The following is a 13,738-nucleotide window of genomic DNA, read 5'->3' on the forward strand; positions in this document are numbered from 1 at the left end:
TCCCGCGCATGTACATGACCGTGCACGCTCATGCACAGTCACGTGAATGATTGTTGCTTTTAGCTAGCAACAATCATTCAATAATGTTAGAGGAAAAAAAAAAAGCCGTGAAAGTAATAAAAAAAAAAAAAGTGGCCCAATTTAAAGTGTTTTTTTTTGTTTTTGTTTTTTTTTTATGTTTAAATTCCCCATTAATATTTAACCCAAACGTAGCCTATTAACCCCTGCAGTACCTATGCCTGTTTATAAACGTTTAATGACTGCCGCCATTAGCGATCCGGTGCAATTGCTATGGTGAAAGTTTCAGGCCCCAATGCTCTACAGATGTAACGCTCTGCCGTTGCCTAGTGATGCATCTGTACAGCTCTATGCCCCCCGAACTGTCGCCCTAGCGAAAGCATTCGATCGCCACAGACGCGCAGACCGGGGATAACAGTCCGCCACATGCTCAGCTAGAAGTAAAATGTGGCATGTGGGGTATCATTTTAATCGGGACGGGCCAAATTATTTGTTTGTAAATGTTTTATAACTGTGGAACGTGTGATGTGGAAAAAAAAAAATGTCTGCATTTACGCCTCATTTTTCCCCATAAATGAACTATAAAACAAAATAGTTTTGGGAGAAAATATTACCCAAAGAAAGCCTAGATTGTACTGAAAAGAACAATATGTGTATAACTAAGATGGCATAGATTAGTGGTCCTCAAACTAAGGCCCGCGGGCCGAATGTGGCCCCCGGAGGCTTTTTTTTAGCGCCACCACGCCCCCCCCACAAACACACACGCACAAAATGTATTATAGATGCAGTCAGCTACAGATTGAAATATTGGTGGTCTGCATTTAGAATGAAGCCAGAAAGCAGTAATTCGCTGGTTTCTAATCAAATTCCACATCAGGTGTAATTCGCTGGTTTTCAATTAAATTCCACATCAGGTGACACTGCTGTCCAATTGGACTGCACGTTGTCACCTGGGTATGCTTCACTGTCTGGCCTGCAAAGACTTCTTACATCATTTTATGTATACTCCGGCCCCCCCAGCAGTCAGAAGTATGTTGACCCGGCTCCCGACCCAAAACGTTTGGGGACCCCTGGCATAGATAATTAAAAAGTTACTGCTGTATCAAAACGACACAGCTAAAGGGTTAAAGTTAAATTGTTAAACTAATATGGCTGTGTGTGTTTTCTCTGCAGGGTGTCCTCCATGGACCAGGCGGATATGGAGAGGGAGGGCCTGAAGCTAAAGGAAGATCTGAAGTTTTATTTTATGAGCCCGTGTGCCAAGTACCGAGCCCGGCGCCAAATACCCTGGAAACTTGCCCTGCAGGTTCTGAAGATTGTCATGGTGACCACACAGGTAAATGTTTTATACGGTGCGCAGGAATGTCAGCTGGTTCTGCAGACCTGGTTTTGCAGGAGAAACAGTAAGGCCTGGAACCCACTACAAAGCGCTAATCGCGATCGCTAATATTTTAATGAGCTTTTGTAAGCGATTTCAGGAGCGTTTTCTAGTGGTTTTTTTATTTTTTAAGTAAGCTTTTTGCCAGCGATTGTGTAGCGATTTTAATTCTGATTGGTCCTTTCAATTTTAATTTCTTTTACAGTGTTCAGTAATTTAAAAATGCTAGTAAATCGCTCTGTATAGCGATTCATGAGCGGTTACGCCAGCGTTTATATACAATACATTGCAGAAATGGTAACACCACCAAAATGCTGCATGTCCTGCGACAGCGATTTTGCTAATCGCAATCGCTCCAGTGGAATTTGGCCCATCCATTAACATTAGCTGAGCGTTTAGGAAAATGGCTAGCGTATTGAATCGCTCCCTAAACTCTCAAAAAAATCGCTGTAGTGGGTTCCAGTCTTCAAGCTGCATTATCCTGAATTATAAACTAGAAAACTATAGAATAATTAGGTTTTTCCTGAATGCTTGAAGCAGAGCACAAATGGAGATACCACAAAGACTAGAACATTCTAGTTAAAAAGTGCTAAGTTTGCATTCGAATGGGAAACCGCATACACATATATGCACATTTTTAATGCAAATTCACGTGCGCATTCACAAACAAAGTTTTCTTGCACATTTTTTTTTTATTTATTTTTTGATACAGAAGGAATTCCTATTGCTATTATTGATCATATGTGAAAACACAAAAATTGCATTGTGTGCATGCCACAATCCTGTCAGTAGTTTTTTTTTTTTTTGTTTGTTTTTTTTTTTTTTCCCCTGGATGCAAATTTTGCATTTAGGGTCCGTTTCCACTATCGCGAATCTGCATGCGTTTCCTGCATGCAGATTCACACAGCCAATACAAGTGGATGGGACTGTTTCCACTTGTCCAATTGCAAATTGTTAGTGAAACTAACATCCTCCAAGTGGTAGACAGGTCATGTGTATGCTCATTGTGTATTTGAATCCCATGAGTGGGGTGTGCACTTTTTTGCAGGTAAGCACTCATCTGTTTTTAAGTAGCGCTGTTCATTTCTTTGCTATGTTTGATTGATTTATTTCTGGTCAGCTGCTCCCACTTAATAGTTTTCCTTTGGTGTATATGTTACGGCCAGAACCCGAAGTTTGGCCACTTCTAGTTCTGGCCGGCCACTTCGGGTTCTGGCCGGCCAATTCGCGAAGTGCCCGCTGCGCTGCGGCCAATGTTAGAAACGGATCGTTTACTCTGATATGAATGTATCTTCTGGCCGCAGCGCAGCGGCCAAACGTATTAATTTGTTGCAATTTTAAGCCGGCGGCAATGTAACGATTCAAGCCGCCGGCTTTTTCATCTGCCTCATCTCTCTCCCTCTCTTTCTTATGGCCAGCCGGCGGGGGGGGGGGGGGGGGGACACGTGAGTCCCCCCGGGAGTCGTTCGTCGCAGCAGGGGCAGCAGAGCGGGGAGGCTGCAGACATTGCTTCTGCCAGCACCCGCTCTGCAAGAACGGCAGGCTTCCCTGCCGCGACGAACGACTCCGGAGGGACACGCGTGTCCCCGCCCGGCTGCCCATAAGAAAGAGAGGGAGAGAGATGAGGCAGATGAAAAAGCCGGCGGCTTGAATCGTTACATTGCCGCCGGCTTAAAATTGCAACAAATTAATACGTTTGGCCGCTGCGCTGCGGCCAGAAGATACATTCATATCAGAGTAAACGATCCGTTTCTAACATTGGCCGCAGCGCAGCGGGCACTTCGCGAATTGGCCGGCCAGAACTAGAAGTGGCCAAACTTCGGGTTCTGGCCGTAACATATATGCAGAGCCTCTGTTTGGGTTCAAGGTGCGTTTGCAGTTTCTGGGGGGGCTCAGCGCATCTCTGAGCAGAGGCCATTCAGAGGCGGCCTGGTGATGCGCTGATCCCACTTTTTTTGCGCAATTCTCAATTTTACTGGTAGCGCGCCCAGGCTATGCATATGCATAGGTAGAATTTAGTTAGTGTTAGGTCCCCTCCCATGGAGGAAAGACTTCTTCGACAGTGGGAGGGACAAGTACCTAACAAATTGCAAATTGTTAGTGAAACTAACATCCTCCAAGTGGTAGACAGGTCATGTGTATGCTCATTGTGTATTTGAATCCCATGAGTGGGGTGTGCACTTTTTTGCAGGTAAGCACTCATCTGTTTTTAAGTAGCGCTGTTCATTTCTTTGCTATGTTTGATTGATTTATTTCTGGTCAGCTGCTCCCACTTAATAGTTTTCCTTTGGTGTATATGCAGAGCCTCTGTTTGGGTTCAAGGTGCGTTTGCAGTTTCTGGGGGGGCTCAGCGCATCTCTGAGCAGAGGCCATTCAGAGGCGGCCTGGTGATGCGCTGATCCCACTTTTTTTGCGCAGATTACACATATTGTTACAGTAAAAGCTGTTACTGAACAGCTACTGTAACAAAAATGCCTGGCAAACCGCTCTGAACTAGCTTTTTTCAGAGCGGTTTGCGTTTTTCCTATACTTTACATTGAGGACGAAACGCTTCCGAAAACCGCAAACGCGCAGCAGGAGGCGCGTTTGCGGCTTGGCAAAAACCGCAAACCGCCGGTGTGCACCATCCCATTGCAATACATTAGACAAGCGTTTTTAGAGGTGTATGCGGCCGGCGGATCGCTCCAAAAACCGCTCGGTGTGCACTGGGCCTAACTGAGAGAAATACACCGTCTGTTTTTAGAGAGAAGAGCCTGTCTAATTCCCCTCGGCTTCAAGTAGTCACAAGTGTAATTTGATTTCTCAGCTGTGTCAGCGCTGAAATTCGGCAGTCCTTGGCATACACAGCTAATATTTAAAGAGAATCTGTATTGTTAAAATCGCACAAAAGTAAACATACCAGTGCGTTAGGGGACATCTCCTATTACCCTCTGTCACAATTTCGCCGCTCCTCGCCGCATTAAAAGTGGTTAAAAACAGTTTTTAAAAGTTTGTTTATAAACAAACAAAATGGCCACCAAAACAGGAAGAAGGTTGATGTACAGTATGTCCACACATAGAAAATACATTCATACACAAGCAGGCTGTATACATCCTTCCTTTTGTATCTCAAGAGATCATTATACACAGGCAGTGTGCAGAGAGGGGCCTGGAGGGGGGAAGATACATCACAGAACCACAACACTGAAGAACTTGGCAGCCTTCCAGACACAGGCTGACAAGTCTGACAAGAGAGAGATAAGTTGATTTATTACAGAGACTGTGATAGTACAAAGTGCTGCAGTAAGCCAGAACACATTAGAATAGCTTTTGGAACTTGTAGGATGATAAAAAACAGGATGTAATTTTTGTTACGGAGTCTCTTTAAACACAGGATGTTAAACCTTTCTGTAAGCTGTAATAAAGAAAATTCAGTTCCGTCAGTTCTCAGCAGCAGCGCCGTATATGTACTGCGCTCTGTAATCGGAGCCCCCCCAATGCTCAGTGTGCCCTATACATTAACCTGTCCGCTTGCTCCGGGATTCACCCTTTGTCCATACATGCGGCCCACATGGGTTACCGGAGTAACGTGGGCGTGCGTGTAATGTCACATGCGTGCCCACATACATGCCAGCAACCACGTGGGGCATGTGTATGAGTGAAGGATGACTGCGCAGGCGCTGCCTGGTGACGTGCGTCCTTGGCCACGCGTTCGTGGCTGGAAGCACTTTGTGCATGCGCATTACGTAGTTGTGACAGAACGCACATGCGCAGAGTGTTCCCGGCCGAGGGATTAAAGACTAGCAGCGCCAGGCAGCGAATGAATCGTGTACCTATGGGCCACCAAGGAAGTATACTGACGGGCGTCCTTATCATTCTGTACACATGCTTAACAACCTGCCTTTATTTTAGCTGATAAACTGCATTCAAAGCTCCAGTGAATTTACCATCTTCCGTTTGTTTGTTTTTAATGAATAGCTGGTGATGTTTGGCCTGAGCAACCAGCTTGTGGTTTCCTTCAAGGAAGAGAACACTATGGCCTTCAAACACTTATTTATTAAGGGCTTTACCGGCGTTGACGAGGATGACTACAGCCGCACTGTCTACACTCAGGAGGCTTTCTATGACAGCATATTCCACGTGATCGATCAGGTAAACTATCTGCACCAAGCTTATGCCTGTAACGTCACTGAATATAACTTAAAGGAGTACTGTAGGGAAAGGGGGGAAAAAAAGTTGAATTTACCCGGGGCTTCTAATGGTCCCCCGCAGATGTCCTGTGCCCGCGCAGCCAATCACCGATGCTCCAGTCCCCACCTCTGGTTCACTTCCAGAATTTTCAACTTTAAGGTCGGAAAACCACTGCGCATGCGCAGCTGCGTCCTTCCTCCTACTGACGTCACCAGGAGTGTATTGAGCAGGCCCAGTACGGTCTGCGCCTGCGCAGTATGCTCCTGGGGATGTCAGTGGGAGCAAGGACACAGCCGCGCAGTGGTTTTCTGACTTTAAAGTCGTAAATTCCAGAAGTAAACCGGAGGCGGGGACCCAGTGCATTAGAGAGTGGCTGCGCGGGCACAGGACGTCTGCGGGAGACCACTAGAAGCTCCGTGTAAGTTCAAGAATGCTTGTTCAGGGTCTATGGCTAAAATTGGCAGAGGATCAGCAGGACAGCCAGGCAATTTGCATTGGTTAACCACCTGAGGACCGTGGTGTTAACCGTCCCCAGACCCCCCCCCCCCCCCCCCCCCCAAAGACCAGGCCATTTTTCAATAATTGGGCCACTACAGCTTTGAGGGCTCGCTGCAGGGCCGCAACTCAGCACACAAGTGATTGGTCTGATTGCTCCTCCAATATTGTTTGTTCTTTTTTTTGTTTTGTTTTTTACAAATATTATTTTTCTTATAAAATGCCTTTTTTTTTTTTTTTTTTTTTTTTAAATTTCCTTTCCCTCCCACAATCAGCTTATCACTGCAATCGGCTGTGATAGACCGCCAATCGCTTCTGTGTCACACGGGTGTCCCTAGTACAGCGCTGCCTTGGATCGCAGCGCTGTACAGGTATATTAGACAGCGGTTTCGCCGTCTAACAGTCTCCAAGCTATGATCGCCGCTGGGAGATGCGCGATTTCCTGCTAGCCCCATAGAAGGCCGTTCACACCAATTGGTGTGGAGCGGTTGGCAAGAAGTTAAAATTATAAAATGTCAGCCTCCATATAACTCTCACGCCAGGCTCCCTTTAACCACTTGCCGACCGCCTACTTCATATTGGCGGCGGCAAAGTGGCAGCCCCAGGACCACGTAACGCAGAATGGCGTCAGGTCCTGGGGCACTCTTTGGCCGGGGATCGCGCGCTGGGATGCGCGCGCATCCGCCGGCAATAGGCTCCGCCCACCCGCGACGTCAACCCGCCGGCCAATCGGAAGCGCCGGCGGGTTGTTAACCCGACGATCGCCGGATAGGAAGCGTATAATACGCTTTGTAATGTTTCCAAAGTGTATTATACAGGCTGCCTCCTGCCCTGGTGGTCCCAGTGTCCGAGGGACCACCGGGCAGGCTGCAGCCACCCTAGTCTGCACCCAAACACACTGATCTGCCCCCTGATCGCCCACAGTACCCCTCAGACCCCCCCCCCCTGCCCACCCCCCAGACCACCGTTTGCACACAATCACCCCCCTAATCACCCATCAATCATTCCCTGTCACTATCTGTCAACGCTATTTTTTTTTTTTTTAGTCCCTAAACTGCCCCCTGCTCCCTCCTAATCACCCCCCCACCACTCAGATTCTCCCCAGACCCCCCCCCCCCCCCCTGTGTACTGGATGCATCTATCCCCCCTGATCACCTGTCAATCACCCGTCAATCACCCCCTGTCACTGCCACCCATCAATCAGCCCCTAACCTGCCCCTTGCGGGCAATCTGATCACCCACCCACACCAATAGATCGCCCGCAGATCCGACATCAGATCACCTCCCAAATCCATTGTTTACATCTATTCTCTCCTCTAAACACCCACTAATTACCCATCAATCGCCCATCAATCACCCCCTATCACCACCTGTCACTGTTACCCATCAGATTAGACCCTTGCGGGCACCCAATCACCCGCCCACACGCTCAGATTGCCCTCCCACGTGGTCTGCAGAAGGGAGGGAGCGCCGACATCACCACTAGAGCCGCCCGAGTCCCGCTCTGTCACACTCCCCGGCCAAACTCTGGAGACCGGCACTGGATAAGGAGCCGCGAACACCTGAGGGGACATCCTGCCTCTGCAGCTAGGCTCCACTGCACAACATCAGCCGGCTGGCTCCCCGCCCACACACACAGCAGCAGCAAAAGCACCTGGAGATGCCCCCATCGCTGCCGGTCCTCTGCGGATAGTCCACTGCCAGCACTGCCTGCCCCCACCCCATCGTCACTGTGCGGAGGTCACATTCACCGGAGCAAGTTGCAGAAAATCCCACAGGAGCCTGCCACACGGAAGGGGTAAGGGCCTCACAGCTCCCTTTTTTGCCTGCTATCTCACCCCTTGTGCGCAACCCCCCCTTGTGCTGACCCCCCTGGGCCCAACCTGCTGCTACTCGTGCCTTATGCCGAACTTTTGGCTGCTGACTCCGCTGCACCTACTGCTGCCTGCTCCTAGCCTCGCCATCCTGTGGGCACACTGAATCAAATAGACGCTGGCTACACCTGGCCCCTGATGGTCAGCTTGCCCCCCATGCTGAACTCTGCTGCACCTACTGCTGCTTGCTCCTAGCTGCCTGCTCCTAGCCTCATCGTACAGGGGTTAGCTTGCCCCCCATGCTGAACTCGGCTGCACCTACTGAGGCTTGCTCCCAGCTGCTTGCTCCTAGCCTCATCGTCCTGGAGGCACCCTGAGTCCACTAGACACTGGCCCCTGATGGCCCCATGCTGAGCTCTGCTCCATGCCCCGAGTGCTGATCCCCTTGGGCCAAATCCTGCTTGCTACTTGTGTGCATCACTGAGACCGCCAGCTGCCGGCGACATAGGGCCCCACTGACGTCCTGGGCTGCGTCTGGCCAGCTTGCCCCCTGCTGATATCTGCTGATCTCTGCATTGTTCAGGCAATGCCATGCCTCACTACCGCTGGCGCCCCACCTCCTGCCCTCTTACCAGCGACCGGGGTCCACCCACACAAATCCATGCCACACGCACAACTTACACCAGGGAGCAGCTCCTACAGTGGGAAACATGTGGCCCCTCACCCCCTGAAACCAGGCTTCTGGCCAAGCTGGTCTGGAACCACATCCGACTGGTACTGGATCCGGCCCTTGGCCCTCGTGCAGGCCAGAGGTGGAGAGGCTGTCGGGCGGGCGCCCGCGTGAGACTTAAGAGAAAAGGCCTACGATCAGCCATCCCCTCAGTCCTCCTGGCGAATGTGCGCTCCCTCCCCAACAAGATGGACGAACTGAGCCTCTTCTGCGACAGAAGAGACCTCAGCAAGACGACGCCAGTCCTCTGCTTCACGGAAACCTGGTTACACGAGGACATCCCTGAGACCTCTCTAAATCTCCCAGGGTACAGCCTCACCCGTGCAGACCGAGATCCTGTCCTCTCCGGGAAGAGAAGAGGCGGTGGTATCTGCTTCTACACCAGCATCTCATGGTGCACCAACACGTCAGTACTCATCAGGAAGTGCTCCCCTGACCTCGAACTCATACTCATCAACTGCAGGCCGCCATACTCGCCACGTGAGTTTACCTCCTATGTTCTTGTCGGTGTGTACATTCCTCCTGACGCTGACGTCAAGGGTGCCTTAGTGGACCTCAGTGAGACCATCTCACAATGGGAGACATCCCTCCCGGACTCATTATTCATTGTGATGGGCGATTTCAACAAGGCGAATCTTCGCCAGGAGATGCCACGTTACCACCAGCACGTGAAGTGCCCCACCAGGGGCAGGAACACGCTCGACCATTGTTACACAGCACTGAAGGATGCGTACAAGGCAGTCTCAGAGGCAGCTCTTGGCTCCTCAGACCACTGCGTCATCCACCTGATCCCCACCTACAAGAGACGCCTAGAATCTGCTAAACCGACTCTTAAATCTACTAAAGTATGGTCGGACGAGGCCAAGCTCCAACTCCAAGCCTGTTTTGACTGCACCGACTGGGAGTCCCTGGACGCACCAAGCATAGACGAGTGGGCAGACAATATTACGTCGTACATCAGCTTCTGTGAAGACTCCTGTGTACCAACCAAATTTGTCAAGGTCTACCCGAACAACAAGCCGTGGTTCACTAACAAGCTACGGCAGCTGCGAAGGCGAAAGGAAATTGCACACAAGACCGGCAACCAGGAGGACTACAGGAAGGCGAGGAACGACCTTAATCGAGAACTGAGGGCGGCCAAAAGGGTCTATGCGGAGAGGATGGAACAAAACCTGCGCTCAACCGACACTCGAGCTGTGTGGAAGGGGCTTAGGGCTGCCACCAACTACAAGCCCCCCCCCAACATACTCCTCCCAGTCCGGAGCTGGCCGAAGAACTCAGCGGGTTCTACTGCAGGTTTGAGAGGCAGGAAGTACCAGGGGCACTTTTGGAACTGCCAAATCCACCACCTCCCCTCGAGGTGAACATCATGAGCCAGGCCCCTTCTCTAGAGGTGAGCGAAGCTGATGTACTGGACCGGACGGCGTGTCTCCAGCCTGCCTAAAAACCTGCTCCAGGCAACTCGCTCCCATCCTCTCCGCCATCTTCGTCAAATCACTAAGCGAAGGAATAGTCCCCAGTTGCTTCAAGAGGTCGACCATCATACCTGTCCCTAAGAAACAGGGAGTCTCTGACCTGAACAACTACAGGCCGGTAGCCCTTACGTCCATCATAATGAAAACTCTAGAGCGAGTGGTCCTAGCCAACCTCAAGATCTCCACCTTGCCCCTTCTAGACCCCTACCAGTTCGCGTATAGGGCAAACAGGTCCACTGATGACGCTATAAACATCTGCCTGGAGTCCATCTATGACCACCTGGACAGACCGGACACGTATGCCAGAATACTACTCCTAGACTTTAGCTCGGCATTTAACACTATCTGTCCACGCATCCTACAAGAAGGACTAGCCACACTTGGTGTCCACCCAAGCCTACGCATCTGGATCACAGACTTTCTCACCAACAGGACCCAAACCGTCAGGCTGGGTGATATCTACTCACAAACCATGACCACGAACACAGGTGCCCCTCAAGGCTGCGTCTTGTCTCCTCTGCTGTTCTCCCTCTACACAAACAGTTGCAGATCCAAGGCAGACTCAGTCAAGGTCATCAAGTTCGCCGACGACACAACCATCGTCGGTCTCGTCACCAAGGACAACATCCAGGAGTACTGTCAACAGGTGGAAAGAATCTCCCAATGGTGCAAGGAGAACAAGCTAGTGCTGAATACCACAAAAACTGTCGAGCTAATCATTGACTTCAGAAAATCCGCTCCCACCCCACCACCAATTCACATTGATGGTACGGAGGTGGCTAGAGTGCCTTGTGCCCGTCTCCTGGGCACTACCATCTCCAGTGACCTTAGCTGGAGACCTAACATCACTGCCATCGAAAGGAAAGCCCAGCAAAGAGTCTACTTCCTTCGCCAGCTAAGGAAGTTCGGCATGGCCCCAGAGATTCTGATCAGCTTCTACTCCGCCACCATTGAATCGATCGTGTGCTCGTCCATCCTGGTCTGGTACACCGGCGCCACCGCCAGCGACAGGCTCACACTTCAGAGGGTCATCAGGGCAGCGGAGAGGGTTATCGGAAGACCTCTCCCCTCTCTCGACCTCCTACACAGGAGAAGGCTGAAATCGAGGGCGTTGAGGATCGCTAACGATCCTGCTCAACCGGGCCATCGCTACTTCTGCCAGCTCCCACTAGGACGGAGACTTCGGGCCATCTCCACAAGGACTGCCAGACACAGCAACTCTTTCTTTCCCTCGGCCATCAGCCTCCTAAACTCTCTCCACATACTCCCATCAGCACACAAATCAAATTGACACAAAAACTAATTGATGAAAGGCCATTCTAGAACTTTTTCAGAAATGTTACGGGTGATGCCAAACTGCTGCTAATATAATGCAACGAAAATGTTAAGTGCAATATAATGTAAATGTAACTGCTTGTCCTCTGTGTAAAGTGTAAGTGTTAACTCTGTTCTGCTGCTCTATGCTACCTATTGATGCCTCTTCCTGAGCTAATGTACTGTGCCAAAACCAATTCCGGGCATGACCCAGTTATGCTTGGCGAATAAAAGAATTCCTGATTCCTCAAACCCCCCCTTATCGATTCGCCAGTGTATTATTTACATCCGTTCTTCCCTGTAATAACCCACTGATCACCCATCAATCACCCCCTGTCACTGCCACCCATCAATCAGCCCCTAACCTGCCCCTTGCGGGCAATCTGATCACCCACCCACACCAATAGATCGCCCGCAGATCCGACATCAGATCACCTCCCAAGCGCAGTGTTTACATCTATTCTCTCCTCTAAACACCCACTAATTACCCATCAATCACCCCCTATCACCACCTGTCACTGTTACCCATCAGATTAGACCCTAATCTGCCCCTTGCGGGCACCTAATCACCCGCCCACACGCTCAGATTGCCCTCAGACCCCCCCTTATCAATTCGCCAGTGCAATATTTACATCTGTTATTCCCTGTAATAACCCACTGATCACCTGTCAATCACCCATCAATCACCCCCTGTCACTGCCACCCATCAATCACCCCCTGTCACTGCTACCCATCAATCAGCCCCTAACCTGCCCCTTGCGGGCAATCTGATCACCCACCCACACCAATAGATCGCCCGCAGATCCGACATCAGATCACCTCCCAAGTGCAGTGTTTACATCTCTTCTCTCCTCTAAACACCCACTAATTACCCATCAATCACCCCCTATCACCACCTGTCACTGTTACCCATCAGATTAGACCCTAATCTGCCCCTTGCGGGCACCCAATCACCCGCCCACACCTCAGAACGCCCTCAGACCCCAGCCCTGATCACCTCGCTAGTGCATTGCTTGCATCTATTTCCCCCCTCTAATCACACCTTGAGACACCCATAAATCACCTCCTGTCACCCCCTAGCACACCTACCCATCAGATCAGGCCCCAATTTGCCCCGTGTGGGCTCCTGATCACTCGGCCAAACCCTCAGATCCCCCTCAGACCCCCTTCCGATCATCTCCCCAGTGCATTGATTGCATCTATTTTCCCCTCTAACCGCCCCCTGAGACACCCATCAATCACCTCCTGTCACCCCCCTAGCACTCCTATCCATCAGATCAGGCCCAATACATCCTGTCATCTAAGAGGCCACCCTGCTTATGACCGTTTCCACAAAATTTGCCCCCTCATAGACCACCTGTCATCAAAATTTGCAGATGCTTATACCCCTGAACAGTCATTTTGAGAAATTTGGTTTCCAGACTACTCAGTTTTGGGCCCGTAAAATGCCAGGGCAGTATAGGAACCCCACAAGTGACCCCATTTTAGAAAGAAGACACCCCAAGGTATTCTGTTAGGTGTATGATGAGTTCATAGAAGATTTTATTTTTTGTCAAAAGTTAGCGGAAATTGGATTTTTATTGTTTTTTTCACAAAGTGTCATTTTTCACTAACTTGTGACAAAAAATAAAATCTTCTATGAACTCACCATACCCCTAACGGAATACCTTGGGGTGTCTTCTTTCTAAAATGGGGTCACTTGTGGGGTTCCTATACTGTCCTGGCATTTTAGGGTCCCTAAACCGTGGGGAGTAGTCTAGAAAACAAATGCCTCAAAATGACCTGTGAATAGGACGTTAGGCCCCTTAGCGCACCTAGTTGCAAAAAAGTGTCACACATGTGGTATCGCCGTACTCAGAAGAAGTAGTATAATGTGTTTTGGGGTGTATTTTTATACATACCCATGCTGGGTGGGAGAAATCTCTCTGTAAATGGACAATTGTGTGTAAAACAAATCAAATAATTGTCATTTACAGAGATATTTCTCCCACCTAGCATCTGTATGTGTAAAAATACACCCCAAAACACATTATACTACTTCTCCTGAGTACGGCGGTACCACATGTGTGGCACTTTTTTGCACCCTAAGTGCGCTAAGGGGCCCAAAGTCCAATGAGTACCTTCAGGATTTCACAGGTCATTTTGCGACATTTGGTTTCAAGACTACTCCTCACGGTTTAGGGCCCCTAAAATGCCAGGGCAGTATAGGAACCCCACAAATGACCCCATTTTAGAAAGAAGACACCCCAAGGTATTCCGTTAGGAGTATGGTGAGTTCATAGATTTTATTTTTGTCACAAGTTAGCGGAAAATGACACTTTGTGAAAAAAAACAATTAAAATCA

General features: G+C 49.8%; 1 protein-coding gene across 5 annotated transcripts in view; it reads left to right on the plus strand.

The window, feature by feature from the left end:
* MCOLN2 (mucolipin TRP cation channel 2) overlaps window positions 1-13,738 on the plus strand; it is a 76,978-nt gene that overhangs the window by 23,775 nt on the left and 39,465 nt on the right. For all 5 annotated transcript variants that reach the window (XM_068242446.1, XM_068242450.1, XM_068242447.1 and 2 more), the window contains exons 2-3: window positions 1,192-1,354; window positions 5,354-5,527. In XM_068242446.1, the coding sequence (XP_068098547.1) occupies window positions 1,192-1,354; window positions 5,354-5,527 (337 nt within the window). The remainder of the gene's footprint in view (window positions 1-1,191; window positions 1,355-5,353; window positions 5,528-13,738) is intronic.

The sequence above is a fragment of the Hyperolius riggenbachi genome, chromosome 6 (assembly GCF_040937935.1).
Source record: "Hyperolius riggenbachi isolate aHypRig1 chromosome 6, aHypRig1.pri, whole genome shotgun sequence".
Taxonomy (NCBI): Eukaryota; Metazoa; Chordata; class Amphibia; order Anura; family Hyperoliidae; genus Hyperolius; species Hyperolius riggenbachi.